The 19215-nt window shown below is 40.1% G+C and overlaps 1 protein-coding gene across 1 annotated transcript; it reads left to right on the top strand.

Annotated features, from left to right (window-relative positions):
• The first annotated feature begins 2142 nt into the window (after positions 1-2142).
• LOC124594347 lies at positions 2143-2916 on the top strand. Its single transcript, XM_047132715.1, has 2 exons — positions 2143-2180; positions 2421-2916. Exons 1-2 carry the CDS (start codon positions 2143-2145, stop codon positions 2914-2916), a joined length of 534 nt encoding a protein of 177 aa, XP_046988671.1.
• The last annotated feature ends 16299 nt before the right edge of the window (positions 2917-19215 follow it).

Here is a 19215-nt window from a genome sequence, read left to right as displayed (position 1 = left end):
TATAGTCATTATTCTCAATAATGAGCCTCTGAGACATGGGTCCCGGTCACTAAAATATTCAGCAAATGTTCAGGAACAATCTTAAAAAAATTTTTGAGTTAGGTTCTCCATATATCCTTTTTATGTTTGAACACCAGTAAAGTTCATAGTATCCAAACTGCCATGCTTCTCTTTTAATACCCATAATAAAGCTGATGGCAACTCCATCTCCTAACTTTCTTCTTGTTATGTCGTGAAACAGTTGAACAGTGGGAGGGGACTGAAGTGGAAAAAGTGCTCTGCAAATTAAGATGTTTTGGATTTCTAAGTGTACTGCATGCTCTTCAAAAAATGTACTGTAAATTAACACTGATGGATAATTCCTGGCACATTTCCTTCAGGAGGAGGACTATCACAGCAAGCAGAAGAAGATATAAATAACCTAGATCATAGAAGGGCTTGGCAATACCACCTTGTGGCACACTATAGCCTATTGCCTGGTACTGAGAAAAAAAGGTGATCTACTCTGCAACATCATTTCAGCATCTTAAGAGTAAGAAACAGTCCTGTTGGACGTTGGAGCGAAAGGCTATTTACAATTTGTACAGAAACCAGATGGCAGTTATAAGAGTCGAGGGGCATGAAAGGGTAGCAGTGGTTGGGAAGGGAGTGAGACAGGGTTGTAGCCTCTCCCCGATGTTGTTCAATCTGTATATTGAGCAAGCAGTAAAGGAAACAAAAGAAAAATTTGTAGTAGGTATTAAAATCCAGGGAGAAGAAATAAAAACTTTGAGGTTCGCCGATGACATTGTAATTCTGTCAGAGGCAGCAAAGGACTTGGAAGAGCAGTTGAACGGAATGGACAGTGTCTTGAAAGGAGGATATAAGATGAACATCAACAAAAGCAAAACGAGGACAATGGAATGTAGTCGAATTAAATTGGGTGAAGCTGAGGGAATTAGATTAGGAAATGAGACACTTAAAGTAGTAAAGCAGTTTTGCTATTTGGGGAGCAAAATAACTGATGATGGTCGAAGTAGAGAGGGTATAAAATGGAGACTGGCAATGGCAAGGAAATCGTTTCTGAAGAAGAGAAATTTGTTAACATCGAGTATAGATTTAAGTGTCAGGAAGTCGTTTCTGAAAGTATTTGTATGGAGTGTAGCCATGTATGGAAGTGAAACATGGACGATAACTAGTTTGGACAAGAGGAGAATAGAAGCTTTTGAAATGTGGTGCTACAGAAGAATGCTGAAGATTAGGTGGGTAGATCACGCAACTAATGAGGAGGTATTGAATAGGATTGGAGAGAAGAGAAGTTTGTGGCACAATTTGACTAGAAGAAGGGGTCGGTTGGTAGGACATGTCCTGAGGCATCAAGGGATCACAAATTTAGCATTGGAGGGCAGTATGGAGGGTAAAAATCGTAGAGGGAGACCAAGAGACGAATACACTAAGCAGATTCAGAAGGATGTAGGTTGCAGTAGGTACTGGGAGATGAAGGAGCTTGCACAGGATAGATTAGCATTGAGAGCTGCATCAAACCAGTCTCAGGACTGAAGACCACAACAAACAAGTAAGAAACAGTCCTGTTGGACGTTGCCCTCCTAGCTGCCTTTACTTCCTCCATCTAGACAAGACACAAATTTATAGTACCTGCAAGACTCTCTCTCATTGCATTTAATTTGTGTTGCTAGAACTTCTCCCCAACCTGAGTGATAGTTATAATATCAGGGTTGACAGCTCACTCCAAATTTTTGTGGTCAACAAACCACATATTATGAGGTTACTATTTTAACAATGACCTGTCACTAGCCTGTATCCTATCCTATCCAATCCATCTCCTTACCATTATCAAACCCTTGCTAGGGATATGGTGAAGTCCTTAACGGCAGCTACGGCGGAGAAGAACATCCTTGGTTCAGCACAGCTGGTGGGGAGGCACCCTTTCCCTCCTAAGGGCAAATGAGGAGTGGAACCACTGCCTTGTGGTGAAGAGGGATCTTCAAAGGCTGAGGGAGTAAATGCTGAAAGAAAATCCTTGGATGTTTTAGGCTTAACAGGCCAGCAGATGAGAAAAAGTTGTCATTGCTTTCAATCAAAGAACGAGCCTCGGATTAAAAATACGTAATGTAGACAGCACTTCTTGTTCCCCTGGAAAGAATGTCAGTCAGCTCTTCACAGCCTGACGAAAAAACCAAGTAACACAGAAAGATACACTAAACAAGAACAAAAAACTAGAACCCAACAAAAAGACGAAAACAAGTTGAGAGTGGGAACATTAAATGTAATAACCTTGACAGGAAAGACTGAAGAGATTGTAGACATGATGGAGAGGAGAAAAATTCATATCCTTGGATTGAGTGAGACCAAGTGGAAGGGAAAAAACTTTAAATTGCTGAGAGGTAAGTACAAATTATACTGGCAGGGTCACAATAAAGAGACAAAAATGGAGTGGGGTTTGTGTTTCACAAAGACATTGACCCAGTTACAGATGTGAGCTTTGTAAGTGAAAGGATAATTAGAACAAGAGTGAACTTGGGAAAGAATAGTTTTACTGTACTTAAAGTATACACACCTCAGCAAGGGTGCAGTGAGGAAGAAAAAACGAAATTACTTGAAGACCAAGTAAGAGAAGATAACATTATGATAATTGGGGATCTTACTGCTCAGATCGGCACAGATAGAAATGGATATGAGGTGGTGATGGGCACTTTTGGATACGGAAGACGTAATGTTGAGAGTAAAGAAATTCTATATCTGTGCACAAGGAATCATCTTTTAGTGATGAATACATTCTTCAAGAAACCAGGTAGCCATAAGATTACTAGGTATGGCTGGGATGGCAAATCTAAGACAGTTATAGACTATATATTAATGGACAAATTAATTGGAGGAAAAGTAAGGGGGACAGTCATACCAAGTGAGCCCTTATAGCAACCACAGGTTACTATAATTCGTTCAGCATAAGAATAAACCTGATGTAAACAAGCACAAACGCGATGATTGGTCAGAAGCCGTAGCACACACACACTGGTGGTGTAACACTCTTTGAAGCAGATCATACTTTTGTATTAGATTTCTTATTACTAAGTTACGTTAAATGAAACTTTAAGGTAGGGGAAGAGTGGGAACAGTGGGACATTGATTTTATCTCTGTAATCTACATCCATACTCTGCAAGCCACCTGACGGTGAGTACCTCTATCGGTTCTCCCTTCTATTCCAGCCTCGTATTGTTCATGGAAAGAAAGATTGTCGGTATGCCTCTGTGTGGGCTCTAATCTCTCTGATTTTATCCTTGTGGTCTTTTCGCGAGATACACGTAGGAGGGAGCAATGTACTGCTTGACTGCTCAGTGAAGGTATGTTCTCGAAACTTCAATAAAAGCCCGTACCGAGCTACTGAGCATCTGTCTTGCAGAGTCTTCCACTGGAGTTTATCTACCATCTCTGTAACCCTTTCATGATTACTAAATGATCCTGTAACGAAGCGTGCTGCTATCCATTGGATCTTCTCTATATCTTCTATCAACCCTATCTGGTATGGATCCCACACCGGTGAGCAGTATTCAAGCAGTGGGCGAACAAGTGTACTGTAACCTACTACCTTTGTTTTCGGCCTGCCATTTCCATTCTTCCAATGAATCTGTCTGGCATCTGCTTTACTGACGATTAATTTTATATGGTCATTCTATTTTAAATCACTCCTAATGCCTACTCCCAGATAATTTATGGAATTAACTGCTTCCAGTTGCTGACCTGCTATTTTGTAGCTAAATGATAAGGTATCTTTCTTTCTGTGTATTTGCAGCACATTACACTTGTCTACATTGAGATTCAATTGCCATTCTCTGCACCATGCGTCAATTAGTTGCAGATCCTCCTGCATTTCAGTACAATTTTCCATTGTTACAACCTCTCGATACACTACAGCATTATCCGCAAAAAGCCTCAGTGAACTTCCGATGTTATCCACAAGGTCATTTATATATATTGTGAATATCAATGCTCCTAAGACACTCCCCTGCGGCACACCTGAAATCACTCTTACTTCGGAAGACTTCTCTCCATTGAGAATGACATGCTGCGTTCTGTTATCTAGGAACTCTTCAATCCAATCACACAATTGGTCTGATAGTCCATATGCTCTTACTTTGTTCATTAAACGACTGTGGGGAACTGTATCAAACACCTTGCGGAAGTCACACGGCATCTACCTGGAAACCTGTGTCTATGGCCCTCTGACTCTCGTGGACGAATAGTGCAAGCTGGGTTTCACATGATCGTCTTTTTGCTGATCTGCTATATTGTAGCTAAATGATAAAGGATCTTTCTTTCTATGTATTTGCAGCACTGTACACTTGTCTACATTGAGATTCAATTGTCATTCCCTGCACCATGCTGCGCTGTGCTATTGTCTATGAATTTCCATGTTTCGTACTTGACATTCTTGTTGTGATTTTTGTTGTTGGTATATTTGTGCTCAGAGGTAAGAAAAGTATCTTTTTACTAAATTTACGTAGCTGGTTTCTGAGTAGACGATTGGTATTTTCACATCATTTCATTAGTTACTCAAAACTATGGTTTTTTCGAGACACATAAATCCCCTTAATTGAAAGGTTGCTTTAAGCTGAAGGTGTTTGCACATGTCTCACTGTTCCTAATGCTTGTGCAGAGTGTCAGACAGTGCATGCTTGCTATATAAAACAGTGATTTCTGTAGATTTTAGTGTGCAAACTTTTTAGGTTATAAAAATCCCAGGAGAAAGAAGACCGATAAGGAAATAGGAAGGTTTTTCAGAATGTTAGTCGATACGTTAAGAAATATCATGAGGATAACACTTCAAACTTGTGTCCCGCTTATTCAATGAACCGCATTTTTCCACCAGAATTGGAGCTTAGTTTGTGTAAATATCTAGTTGTGTGTTCTAAAATGTTTTATGGACTTACTATGAACAACTGCCGTGCTTTGGCTTATGAATTAAGTATTAAAAATAACATTGTTTTACCCAAAACCTGGACTGCAAGTGAGAAAGCATCCATAGACTGGATGAAAGATTTTTGACAGAGATTCCCTCGGCTGTCTCTTCAAACCCCAGAAGGATGCAGCTTATCTAGAGCTACAGGCTTTAATAAATTTAATGTGTCAAATTTCTTTGATAAACTGGAAGAAGTAATCAAACGTCATCCAAATTTTGCTGATGGATCACGTATTTTCAGTCTTGATGAAACTGGAACAACGGTGCAGAAGTCACAGAAGATTTTGGCCGTAAAGGGTGTGAAACAAGTTAATAAGGTAACCAGTGCAGAACGTGGAACACTGGTTATGACATGTTGTATTATAAATGCCCTCGGTAGCAGCCTACCCCCTGTCATGATATTTCCACGTGTGAATTTTAAAGATCATATCATATTAGGAGCACCTGCAGGCACATTAGGTCTTGCCGTTAAAGGAAGCTGGGTGAACTCGGAATGTTTTGTGAGCGTCATTCGTCACTTCATCAAGTTCTCTGCCAGCTCAAAAGCAAATCCATCTTTGTTACTGATGGATAATCATGATATCATCCTCTCAATAGAGGCAATAGATCTGTGCAAAGATAATGGGATAACAATTCTGACAATTCCACCTCATTGCACCAATATACTGCAGCCTCTTGATGTCAGTGTCATGAAACCTATCAGTACCTTTCATGATGCTGCTGTAGATACATAGATGATGTCTCATCCAGGTGAAACATTTTCAATTTACAATGTTGCTCACTGTGTGGGGATAGCATATCCCCGAGGAATGACTCCTGTCAATATCATTGCCAGATTTAAGAAGACAGGAATATTTCCTTTAGATTGCCATGTGTTCAATGAGGATGATTTTCTTCCATCCTCTGTTACTGACAAACCTCTAAATGAAAGCCTGGAAACACGCATCACCCGAAAAAGACATTAAACCTGAAACCTATGTGGGACACCCGTCACATGATGAAAGTGAAGCACAGTCTATAGCATCCAGTTCTTCACAATCACAGGGAAAATCTGCACCAATGTCTTATCTCTCTCCAAAAGACATAAGAGGTTTCCCAAAGGCAAGACCAAGAAAAAGTTGCAGTTGCCGGCGGCCTAAAGAAAGAACAATGATTGCGACTGACACACCAGAAAGGAATGGACTACAAATGAAAAGGAAACGAAAAGACGTTAAGGGACCTAAATCAAAGCAAGCTTTATTCCTAGTTGGTGAAACTGATGCTGACAAAAGTGAATTAATTTTGCACGATTTTTCTGATGATGAGACCTTTGATCAGATACAACTGATTCCAGAACCAGAAATGGTTAACTTTGAAAACTTACAGCGCTCACCCAAAGTGGGTGACTTTGTTTTAGTAGAGTTTGAGGCAAAAAAGAAAATATATTATGTAGGAAAAATTCCTTCAATTGTAGGAGAGTCATCCGAATTTCGAAGTTACATTTCTTAGTAAAAGTTTGAAACTAGAGAAAAAATTTGCGATTCCTGTAGTTCCAGATATTTCGTTCATTGAAACAAAATGCATAAAAATGTTATTGCTTAACCCTACAAAAACACACAGCAAGACAAAAAGACAACAATCTGCTGTTTCATTTGAGATTAACTTTGCTTCTTATGATGTTTGTTAGAATTTGACGCACTGTTTCACTGAACTCACTATTAAAAATTCATGGGTACAGTGAGACACTTTCATGATTCCTTTTTTTAAAAGGAAAGACAATACATTAAAATATTATTGTACCACTTCGGATATACTTAAAGCACAGTATACATGGTTACTAGAAGATATTAAACCAATAAAGATTTTTTTTTAAAAAAAAGTGTTATTTAGATTTCAATTTTTGCGTCTCAGTTCCCTTTCTTCCCCTATTCAAATGTATTAACAGCTATCAACGTTGTCCGCCAAAAGAAACTCAATGACAGCTTTCTGCTTGGATTGAACCTCCATTACTTCACCATTTTGAAGGCTACGTATTGCGCCACCACCTCCGGAACTTCATGAATGTATAGGGGGCTGAAGGGGAATATTGCATGATGTCTCACAAAAAGCCCTGCATTTTTTCAACCGACAGTGTGCGAGAAAAAAAGTGTTGCATTACTTACTGAAAGCCCCTCATATGATTCTGAAAATAAGAAATCTGACTTATAAAGGAAGTCTGAAAACCTGAGAAAATCCAGCTGGTGGTTAACAACTTGCTCATGGAGTTTCAACAAAGCCCACAATTTGCAAAATTGTCCCCAGAACAGATCATGGCCCTCTGGTTCCAGGTTGACTGGAAGGCTGGAGCCAGTGAGAGCAAACATTCTGTGAGAAGCTAGGCTGTGATTTTGTAGGCTTGTGCCATAGGGTTGAGAATTGTTTTTACTTGGTGACCTACCAATAATTCCTCTCCTGTGCCAAGCTCTTCATCCCAGAATAGCACTTGGAACCTATGTCCTCAGTTATATGCTGGACATATCCCAATCTCAGTCTTCCTCTACAGTTTTTGCCATCTACAGCTTCCTCTAGTGCCATGGAAGTGTTTTCCACATATTCCTTTCCTCTCTGAATCTGTCTAGAAGCTCCTCATTCCTTACCTTATCAGTCCATCTAATTTTCAACATTCGTCTATAGCACCCCATCTCAAATGCTTAGATTCTCTTCTGTTCTGGTTTTCCCACTGTCAACATTTCGCTGTGCTCCAAATGTACATTCTCAGAAATTTCTTCCATAATATAAGGCCTATGTTGGATACTAGTAGACTTCTTGGCCAGGAATGCCCTTTTTGCCAGTGCTGTAATCTGTTTATCGTAAGAATAAACCTGATGTAAACAAACACAAATGCAATGACTGGCCAGAAGCTGTAGCACACGTACACTGGTGTTGTTACGCTCTTGGAAGTAGGTCCTAATTATGTATTAGATATCTTATTACTAAGTTACGTGAAATGAAACTTCAAGATATTAAAATGTATTAACAGCCATCAACGTTTTTCTTAACTATGTTTTAGTTACGTAGTTTTTATTTCAAAAAATCGTATACAGTCACAGCCTCTGCAGCATTCTGATTGTCGCACTGTTAATGCGCAGTATGAAAATAGCTGAGGCTGCTTTCTGTTCCGAAGTGAAACATGCTCATGGAACACGGTTAAAAAGTGCCGAGAAGTAGGCTGTTCTTAATGTTTTTCATAAATTTACAGAGAGAATCAGCTTTGAAGTTTTCCCAGCAATATACTGTAGTTGATATTGATCATAACAATGAACGTATAGCGCAGTTGGTTGCGTATTGGACCACATGCGGTTATTCGTGTGCTGGTTCAAATCAATATGCAACCTTTTTTTTTCCCATTCAGTTTCAAATACCTACATGTTGTAATTATAAAACTAATCATCATTTTTATGAATAATGCACTTCTTGTTGCTAATTACATATTCGACACAAAATACCTGTTTCCATTTCAAATACAAATTCGTAATTATCGATGTTTTATGAAGGACTGTTGATAAAAGTTGATTAAATTAAGAAAACATAAGTTTAATTTTTAAGGTAAGAATGAAAAACCAAATCCTCTTTTTCTTCTTCTTTCGTTTCACCCTCTTTGGGGTACGCTGGATCAATCATTTCTTTGTGTGTTGTTCTTTTCTTAGGGCCAAGTATTTCTTCATTCTTTCTGATCTTCTTCTCCTCTCTTCTTCCGAGATGAAGGATTTGGACTTTTGTGTGGATTTGTCTTGGAACCTTATGTTTTCATCTTTAGTAATTAATTTAGCAGTTCTATCAATAAGTGAATTTTCTGAAATATTTAATTCCACTAGGTCTTTCTCAGTTTCTTTAAACCAGTTGGGCTTCGTTTTTTGGTTACGGAAGAAGTCAAAGATTTGTTTAGTTAATCTGTTGGAATTCATTCTGAGAAGATGACCATAAAAATTTATTCTCCTTTTTCGCTTAGAATCTGAAAGTTTTTCAATTTTCTTGTAGAGAGTTTCATTTTTGATGTATATAATCTTATTGTCTTGAAATTTTGGCCCAATGATTTTTCTTAAAAATTTTTTTTCCTTTATCTCAAGTTTCTCCATTTGGCCTTTGAATTTCATGTTAAGTGTTTCTGCTGCATACAGTGCTTCTGGCTTAATCACTGTCTTGTAATGTGTAATTTTGGACCCCCATGAAAGGGATTTTTTGTTGTATGTATTTTTTGTTACTTGGAAGGCCAATTCAAGTTTATTTTTTCTGGATTCCATTGCTTTGCTTTCCCCAGCATTCCAAGTAATCCATTCTCCGAGATATTTGAATTCTTTTACTATTTCAATCTTCTGTTCTTGAACTTTGAGGTATTTACATGAGTGCTTGATGTTTGTCAATATCTTAGTTTTTTCAGAGGAGATGTGAAGACCAATTTTAGCTGCTTGTTTCTTTAGTTCAAGGATTTGCTCCCGTGCTTCTTCCATTGTTTCAGCAAACAGGGCCATATCATCTACAAAAGCAATGCAATTTACTTTAAGATTCTTCTTTTTGCAACCCAGTCTTATACCACTCTTATACCACTCTTAATATTTGTTTTCCATTCTCTGACTACTTTCTCAAGAGCACAATTGAACAGCAACGGTGAGAGCCCATCGCCTTGTCGCACTCCCGTTTTTATTCCAAAGGGTTCCGATAGTTCGCCCATAAATTTAACTTTCGAAAATGTATTTGTAAGGGTCGCTTTTATAATATTAGTTGTTTTCTTATCCAAACCCATTTCTTCCAGGACTGATAACAGAGATTCTCTATCAATCGAATCATATGCTTTTTTGAAATCAATGAAGGAGATTACGTATGTCTTTGCCCTTGATTTTTGGTAAGCCATGATGTTTTTGAGGTTTAGTATTTGTTCCGAACATGATCTACCCTTTCTAAAACCTCCCTGGTATTCCCCGATTTGCGGATCCAATTGCGGCTCTGCCCTGTTCAAAAGGACTTTAGAAAGAATCTTGTACGTTATATCCAGCAGTGATATTCCTCTGTAATTGTTGGGGTCTGTCTTCAAACCTTTCTTGTGGATAGGGTGGATGAGAGCTGTTCTCCATTCTGCGGGGATCTCTTCTTCTTTCCAGATTTGATCGAAAACACACTTTAGGGATGTAACTGCATTTTTGTCAGCCTTTTTCCATAGTTCGGCCACTATTTGATTTTCTCCGGACGCCTTGTTGTTTTTAAGTTCTGAGATGACCTTCTGTAGTTCTTCAGTCGTCGGTGGTTCTGAATCCGGCTTTTCACGGTTGTTTGGAATGGATTCAAGTTTTTCAAGGATGGGTTCACAATTCAAGAGTTTCTCAAAGTAGCCAAATCCTCTTTATTTGGAATATGTCCATCGTTCTATACCCCAGAGGGAGATAAGTATCGTAGAAACGTGAAAAACAAAAATTTTCACAGCATCGAAAACATGATACAAATGCTGCATTTTTACATTTGCTACTGTACTATTACAGTATGAACCCAACAGAACTGATTTGGAGCGAAGCTGCAGGATTTGGCCCGAGAGGTAACAAGGCTGTTAAGCTGCCAGAGGTACTGGAACTAGTGCACACAGCTTTTTAACGCGTTCTTGTCGAACACTGGTGGGATATAGAACGGCTCATCATAAAAGAAGAGAAAATGTTGCGCCTGGTTGGCTTCATGGATTCTGTTGTTGGTAGGCTCATTATCAGTGTAGCAGGTGACAGTTCCAGAACTGAGATGTATTTCTCGGATTTGGATATGGAAGGAGCTCAGAGATCACCAGATGACTGACTGTAAGTAATACCTAATGTGGATTAAATATTTAACTATACGGTGAAATCTTTCAATACTCTTACATTACACACAGCTTATACAGAAAAATAACCTTGTGGTTAAGTCAGGAACTTTCATCATTCTTGTTTTTAATTACAATAGTTTGTAAGCTAAAACTGATAATGTGGCACGGTTTTCGTCTAATGAGCATATTGTGGGAGATGTGCAGGGTATTATTTCATTCTGCTTAAAAATTAAATGACATTCGAAGCTGTATTGCTCCTCTGCTCGTCTCTTTATGTGTGAACTGCAACTGGCCAAGTCACTGCAGGCTAGCTGTACCAGCTGCCCGGCCAGTGCTGTCCAAGTTAAATGCGCAGGTAAAGCTGTTGTCTCGTATTATTGCTAAGTCAATGTGTGCATAACGCACAGCACAAAACACGCCCTTGTTATCGTACTTGACAGTACTCGAGACAGCTTGGCTGCAGTTCCACATGAAATGTAAACACAATGAGGTTCCAGCAAATGCGGAAGAATACATAGTGCAATGTGTACATCAGGTTTATTCATATGATGAATGGATTATTGTAGCTGATCTAAATTATAAGATGAAAAAGTTTTAATGCTCTACAAAGAATGCAAAAAATTAAGAGTGGAAGTTGGAAGAAGAAGAAAATAAGAAAAGTTTCCAAAATCTAGTAGCACAAAAATTGCCAAAAACTGAAACGGGTAGTGTAGAGGAAGAGTGGTACCTGTTTAAAACATCAATAGTTAACAGTGCTGTGCGGATATGCAACAAAACAAAGGGTAAAGTGAAAGACAAAGAAACCAGTTGGTGGAACGATAGAGAAAAAAAGATGCAATTAAAAAACGTAATACGGCAAAAAAAACATGGAGTTTGAAAAAAGAAATGAGAACCAGGGGCTGGTACCAAAAGATGAACACAAGATGACAATATTTGAGAAGGAATAGCAACAAAAGAAACTCCAAGCAAAGAGAATTGTGAAAGAAGAAAAGGAGAATAATTGGAAAATATTCACTTAGAAACTAGAGCAGGATAGCAAAGGGAACCAAAAACTGCTATATGGGTTATTGAAAAGGAAAATATCCGATAGAGAAGACATAAAAGCAATTGGATCAGAGGATGGGGATATTATCAGGGACATGGAAGGTATCAGAGAAGAGATGAAGAATTACTTTGAAATCTTACTGAATGGGGTAGGTGCACAAAAAAAGTGACACCAAAGTCATTGAATTAGAGGAAGAGCAGGAGCCAATCTCTCAGTTAGAAACTGAGAATTCCCTGAAACAGATGAAAAGGGGAAAGGCAGCTGGAGTAGATGAGCTGACAGCGGATATGATTAAAGCCGCAGGAATCCATGGAATACAATGGTTACACCAGGTGCTGGGGGTGATATGGAAAGAAAACAGTGCTGGATGAATGGAAAAAGGAATTACAATACCATTGTTCAAGAAGGTAGTAGAAAGAAATGCACCAACTACCAAGGAATCACACTGCCTTAAGATAATGGAAAAGGTCATAGAAAAAAGATCGCAGAAAATTCTAGAACACCAATTAGAGGAACAGCAGCATGGGTACAGAAGTAATAGGGGAACAATAGATCTCATTTTCTCCTTCATCAGTTATTGCCGAAATATTGGGAAAAAGGAAAGGACTTGATAGTAGTATTTGTGGATTTGGAAAAAGCATATGATTGTGTACCAAGGGATAAAATATGGGAATGCTCGAGAAAACATAATGTTCCTGATACACTAATTTAAAAAGTCCAGATGCTGTATGATGGTTGTGAGAGCAGTATACAAGTAGGAGGTGAAAGATCAAAATGGTTTAAGACAAAGAGAGGTGTTCAGCAAGGCAGTTTGTTCTCCCCTTTACTCTTCATTACACTTATGGACACAATAATGAAAGAAATAAAGGAAGAAGAAAATGAAGATCTCAATGCTTTTGTTTTTGCTGATGACATTGCCATTCGGGGAGAGATGGAAATGGGGGTTCAGAGGAGACTAGATTACTGGAACACCAAATTTAAAAAATTAAAGTTAACTGGAGTAGGAACAAGACAGTGGCAATGAAGATGAGCAGGACACCCACACCTTGTCACATCATACTGGAGGGGGGAGAAGGATGAATTTGTGAAAAGCTCCCATTATCTGGGTGGCATCATATCACGCGATGGAAGTTCCAAACTAGAAGTCTTAAACAGAATAACAAAAGGATCCAGCTTCTTCCACCAAGTACGAAATCTAATCTGGGACAAGAAAGTCACTCAAAGAGCCAAACAGACCATGTATAAAACTTATCTCCTGCCAATCATGATGTGTATTTTAGAGACCTGTGTCATAAATAAGAGAGAAGAGTCAAATACAAGGATGTGAAATGAACTTCCTTAGGTCAGCTCTACAAAAAAGTAGGAGAGACCTCTAGGTGACATTGACTGCAAAGGAGAGAATAAGTGCTTTGAGATTGAAGTTGTTCAGGCATGTGCGGCAAATACACCCGACTCGAACTCCACGCCAGTATTTGGAGATGGAGGTACCAGGGAGAAGACCAATTGGTCAGTCTAGAAAGAGGTGGACAGACCAAGTTAAGGAAGATCTCAGGAGGAGAGGAGTAACATGGGATGTAGTGGGGAGGGAAAAGCTATACCACAACTGAAACCAATGGAGGCATATCATTCACAAAGTTCCTACCCGGTTCGCTGGAAGGAAATCATGATGATGATGACAACAATGACTATTTTAACTGCATGCATGGCCCTTTCTTAATTTTTACTAAATAGAAAGATCTTGTTGTTGTCATGAACTTCAGCTGGAAGGCAGGACGATACAGATCTCGATGCTACTCTGTCCTGTGCAAGTCTCTTCACATCAGTATATTTTCAGCATTGCACCAGGATGTGTCCTGCCAATCTCTCTCTGGTTTTTATCAAGTTGTGCCATAAATACGAGGGCAGTTCAATAAGTAATGCAACACATTTTTTTTCTGAAACAGGGGTTGTTTTATTCAGCATTGAAATACACCAGGTTATTCCCCAATCTTTTAGCTACACAACACTATTTTTCAACGTAATCTCCATTCAATGCTACAGCCTTACGCCACCTTGAAATGAGGGCCTGTATGCCTGCATGGTACCATTCCACTGGTCGATGTCGGAGCCAACATCGTACTGCATCAATAACTTCTTCATCATCTGTGTAGTGCCTCCCACGGATTGCGTCTTTCATTGGGCCAAACATATGGAAATCCGACGTTGCGAGATCGGGGCTGTAGGGTGCATGAGGAAGAACAGTCCACTGAAGTTTTGTGAGCTCCTCTCGGGTGCGAAGACTTGTGTGAGGTCTTGTGTTGTCATGAAGAAGGAGAAGTTCGTTCAGATTTTTGTGCCTACGAACACGCTGAAGTCGTTTCTTCAATTTCTGAAGAGTAGCACAATACACTTCAGAGTTGATCGTTTGACCATGGGGAAGGACATCGAGCAGAATAACCCCTACAGCGTCCCAGAAGACTGTAACCATGACTTAACCAGCTGAGGGTATGGCTTTAAACTTTTTCTTGGTAGGGGAGTGGGTGTGGCGCCACTCCATTGATTGCCGTTTTGTTTCAGGTTCGAAGTGATGAACCCATGTTTCATCGCCAGTAACAATCTTTGACAAGAAATTGTCACCCTCAGCCACATGACGAGCAAGCAATTCCGCACAGATGGTTCTCCTTTGCTCTTTATGGTGTTCGGTTGGACAACGAGGGACCCAGCGGGAACAAACCTTTGAATATCCCAACTGGTGAACAATTGTGACAGCACTACCAACAGAGATGTCAAGTTGAGCACTGAGTTGTTTGATGGTGATCCGTCGATCATCTCGAACGAGTGTGTTCGCACGCTCCGCCATTGCAGGAGTCACAGCTGTGCACGGCCGGCCTGCACGCGGGAGATCAGACAGTCTTGCTTCAGTCTTGCTTGACCTTGCGGCGATGATGACACACGCTTTTCCCAACGACTCACCGTGCTTTTGTCCACTGCCAGATCACCGTAGACATTCTGCAAGCGCCTATGAATATCTGAGATGCCCTGGTTTTCCGCCAAAAGAAACTCTATCACTGCCCGTTGTTTGCAACTCACATCCGTTAGACGCCATTTTAACAGCTCCGTACAGCGCTGCCACCTGTCGGAAGTCAATGAAACTATACGAGACGAAGCGGGAATGTTTGAAAATATTCCACAAGAAATTTCCGGTTTTTTCAACCAAAAAAAAAAAATATATATATATATATATAAATATTTTTTTTCCCCTGTTCATTTTAGTACCCCATCATTATTTACTTGATGTGTTCTGTTGTCCTTAGCACTCCCCGGTGTAACACTACATTTCAAAAGTTTCTATTGTACTCATGTCAGCATTGCATAATGTCCAAATTCTGCTTCCATAGGTTACCACTCCAGTCAAATACTTGCAGAAAAGTCTTCCTATCACTTAAATTTATTGATGTAATGGAATTAAATTTTCTTGGAGGCTTAAGAGTCTCAACTTTCTTCAATGAGGATAAGGGCTGAAGTAATGAGTTAAAATCTGTGGCAAGGCAGGAACTTGAACCAGGGTATCCTGCTTATTAGGCAGACATGCTAAGTACTGAAATTCTGTGACATTGTGGCTCACACAGCTGCATAGACTACGCTTGTCCAATGCTCTCCCTAACACAAATCTCAATTCATGCCTTCAGCCCATTTTTCCTTCTAAAATTGTGATCACAGGCAGGGCTTCCCCCTTATGTACTGGAATACTATTCCAATATTGGAGAGCCTTGGCAATATTGATGATGTAAGAATGGGATAATGGACTGAAGGCATGAACTGAGGTCTGTCTTAAAGAGGGCATTGGAGTAAGTCCATGCAACTGTGTGAGCCACAATGATGTAGTAGTTAGCACATTTGCTTAGAAAGCAGGAGACCTGGGTTCAAGTCCCAGCCTTGGCACAAATTTTAATTCATTATTTCAGTGTCTGTCCTTTTTGACTTAAATTTGTATTTTATGTTAATACTTTCTATGCTATTATGAGTCTGTTTTATATCCTCTACTTTGGTCATTGTCAATTAGTTCACTTCACAAAATAGCAAAACTTGTCTGCTGTTCTTAATGTCTTATTGGTCAAATATTTGAGTGTGAAAATAAGACTCTTAAGAAATTACTTAATGGGTTTTTGTTCAGGTTTTTCATAGCCAAGTGAGGAGTGGGAAATGGACAAATGGGGTGTCAAACTGACCAGCTTGAATTCTAGTTTTGTAAAAGAAAAAAGGGGGTGGGGTGGGTGGGTTGGTAGTTGCTTCAATCACAGTATTTAAGAAAAATTAATTACTGAGTTGAGGGAAAATTGAGATATTTCACAAATATTTGCCGCGACCTGTGTAAATGACGTGTCAGTACTTCATCTCTTCTGGACCTAGCTATTTTGCATAAGAAAGTTGCATTGCTGTGATATTTGATTTTTAAAATGGCTTACTTTGAATCATGTACTAAATTTAGGACATTTCAAGAACAGCAGATGTGTAGAAGGCACATGAGGTGTCAAAAAGTTTGTTTTCAAGACCATGTTTTTTTATTTTTTTGTCTAGATATTTTGCGCATCAAAAGTTACATTTATGTGATATTTAACTGTCAAAATGGTTTCATCCAAATTGAGTACCAAAAACAGGAAATTTTGTGAAAAGATGATGCGAGGAAGTCAAATGAGCTGTCAATAAGATCATGCTTTCTGAACAAAATTTGATAATTAAATGAAATCAATCAAACGTTTTGTCTAAAAGTAAGAAATAAAATAGATTAGAGAAACATTTGATGTTCCTTTGAATGATGCTCAAAATTGTGTACATTAAATGACGTTTATCAGATTTTTCTCTAATGTTTTGTTTCTAAATTTTTGACAGGTGCGATGTGGCACAGTCATTTGCACACTGGACTCGCATTCAGGACGACGACGTTTCACTGTGGTCTGTTTTGGTACAAGTTGTAGATATTCTTTTGCTCTGTGTATGCTATTCCTGCTACCTTTAGAATTTCAAAGTGAGTATTTCATTGAATATTATGAAAGGGATTGATTGCTACTCATTGTAAAGGTGACACATTAAGTTGCAGACAGACACAACGAAAAGATTCTTACATATTTAGCTTTCACCAAAGCCTTCTTCAGAAAAGAAAAACACACACACACACGCACACACACACACACACACACACATCCTCTCATGCACGAGACTGGTATCTCCAGCAGCTCCGAACAGAATGTTGAACGAAAGCAGCAATCTGGAGTGGGGCGGGCTATGGAGTGTACAGTGACTAGACTGCAAACAGGCACAGTGTCTCTGGAAGCTGTGGGGCAAGGAGGTGGGTTCATTGGCAGAGGGGAAACACACAGAGGGTGAGGGGACAAGAATAGGGAGGTGGTGATAGGACAGTGGTGGAAACTGTTGGGTGAGGGGCTGGGGCAGTAAGATACTGTAGGCTGAGGTTGGGATAATTTTTGGAGCAGAGAATGTGTTGTAAGAATAACTTTCATTTGTGAAGTTCAGAAAAGCTGGTGGTAGAGGGGATGATCCAGATGAGTCAAGCTATGAAGCAGCCATTGAAATCAAACCTGTTACATTCAGCTGCAAAGCATGTTATGTCCAACTGCATGTTTTGGCATAGGGTTGTCTACTTTGCTCTTGGCCACAGTTTGGCTGTGGTTGTTCATCCTGGTGGACAGCTGGTTGGTAGTCATATAAGTATAAAAAGCTGTGCGATGTTTGCAGCTTTCACAGGTGGCCTGGCCTCTGCTGGGGTAGAATAAGCCTATGACAAGGCTGGAATAGGAATTGCTGGGTGGATAGCTTTGGTAGGACTTGCACCTACGTCTTTCCCAGGGATATGATCCCCTCTTTCATATGGTCTATCCCTGCTCCTTCTCCGCACCTACCCAGATTGCTGCTTTCATTCAACATGATTGTTGCATTCCAGTTGGAGGTTCTGGAGATAGCGGTAAAGTGTGCGTGAGGTGTGCTTACTTGTGTGTGTGTGTGTGTGTGTGTGTGTGTGTGTGTGTGTGTTTTCTGAAATAAGCTAAATGTGTAACAATCTTTTCATTGTGTATGTCTGCAACTCAACATGTCATCATTATGGTGAGTAGCAATGCACTCTTTTCCTAATATCAATGAACATTATCAAAAGCTGCTTCTACATTTATAAACACACACATATCTTTCTACAGTCTGCTAAGATAGTGATAGGGCCAACATTACCTCGCCCATTCCAAGATTTCAACAGATTCAAATTGATTGCTTCCCAGGTTAGCTTCTACTAATCATTTCATTGTTTTGAAAATAAGTTTTGCAAGTACACACACCAAAAAAAGTTTTGCATCACCCCCAGTTCCCAGAACTCCTTAAGATAGACATTGTTTGTCACTAAACGTGCCCAATGATGTAAACAACCATGCATGAGCAGTGCCTATTACATGGAGGGGGTCCGACAGCCGGTCAGTTCCAGTCATTCCACCAGGAAGGAGGTACACGGCTTGTGTTGCCTGTAGTTCAACCATGCCTAGACAGTCAATACCACAGTTCGATCGCTTGCCTCTGCATTGTTACTTTGTGCCAAGAAGGACTTTCAACAAGGGAAGTGTCCAGGCATCTCGGAGTGAACCAAAGCAATGTTGTTCAGACATGGAGGAGATACAGTGAGACAGGAACTGTTGATGACATGCCTCACTCAGGCCGCCCAAGGGCTGCTACTGCAGTGGACGACCACTACCTACAGATTATGGCCCAGAGGAACCCTGACAGCAATGCCACCATATTGAATAATGCTTTTTGTTCAGCCACAGGACGTTGTGGCAAGACTCAAACTGTGCGCAATAGGCTGCATGAAGGGCAACTTCACTCCAGACATCCATGGCAAGGTTCATCTTTGCAACCACGACACTATGCAGTGCGGTACAAATGGGCCCAGCAACATGCTGAATGTACCGCTCAGGATCGGCATCACGTTCTCTTCATCAACGAGTGTCGCATATGCCTTCAACCAGACAATTGTCAGAGACGTGTTTGGAGGCAACCCGGTCAGGCTGAACATCTTAGACACACTGTCCAGCGAGTGCAGCAAGTTAGAGGTTCCCTGCTGTTTTGGGGTGGCATTATGTGGGGCCGATGTAAGCCACTGGTGGTCATGGATGGCACCGTAACAGCTGTACGATATGTGAATGCCATCCTCCAACGGATAGTACAACCATACCGGCAGCATATCGGTGAGGCATCTATGTTCATGGACGACAATTCGCGCCCCCATTGTGCACATCTTGTGAATGACTTCCTTCAGGATAATGACAATGCTCGACTAGAATGGCCAGCAAAAGTATGCCGTGCAAGACGACATGGTACTGGGTATTGGAGGTACCAGTGTGTACAGCAACCTGGACCACCACCTCTGAAGGTCTTGC

The sequence above is a fragment of the Schistocerca americana genome, chromosome 2 (genome assembly GCF_021461395.2).
Source record: "Schistocerca americana isolate TAMUIC-IGC-003095 chromosome 2, iqSchAmer2.1, whole genome shotgun sequence".
Classification (NCBI taxonomy): Eukaryota; Metazoa; Arthropoda; class Insecta; order Orthoptera; family Acrididae; genus Schistocerca; species Schistocerca americana.
This window is presented reverse-complemented; position numbering and strand designations above follow the sequence as displayed.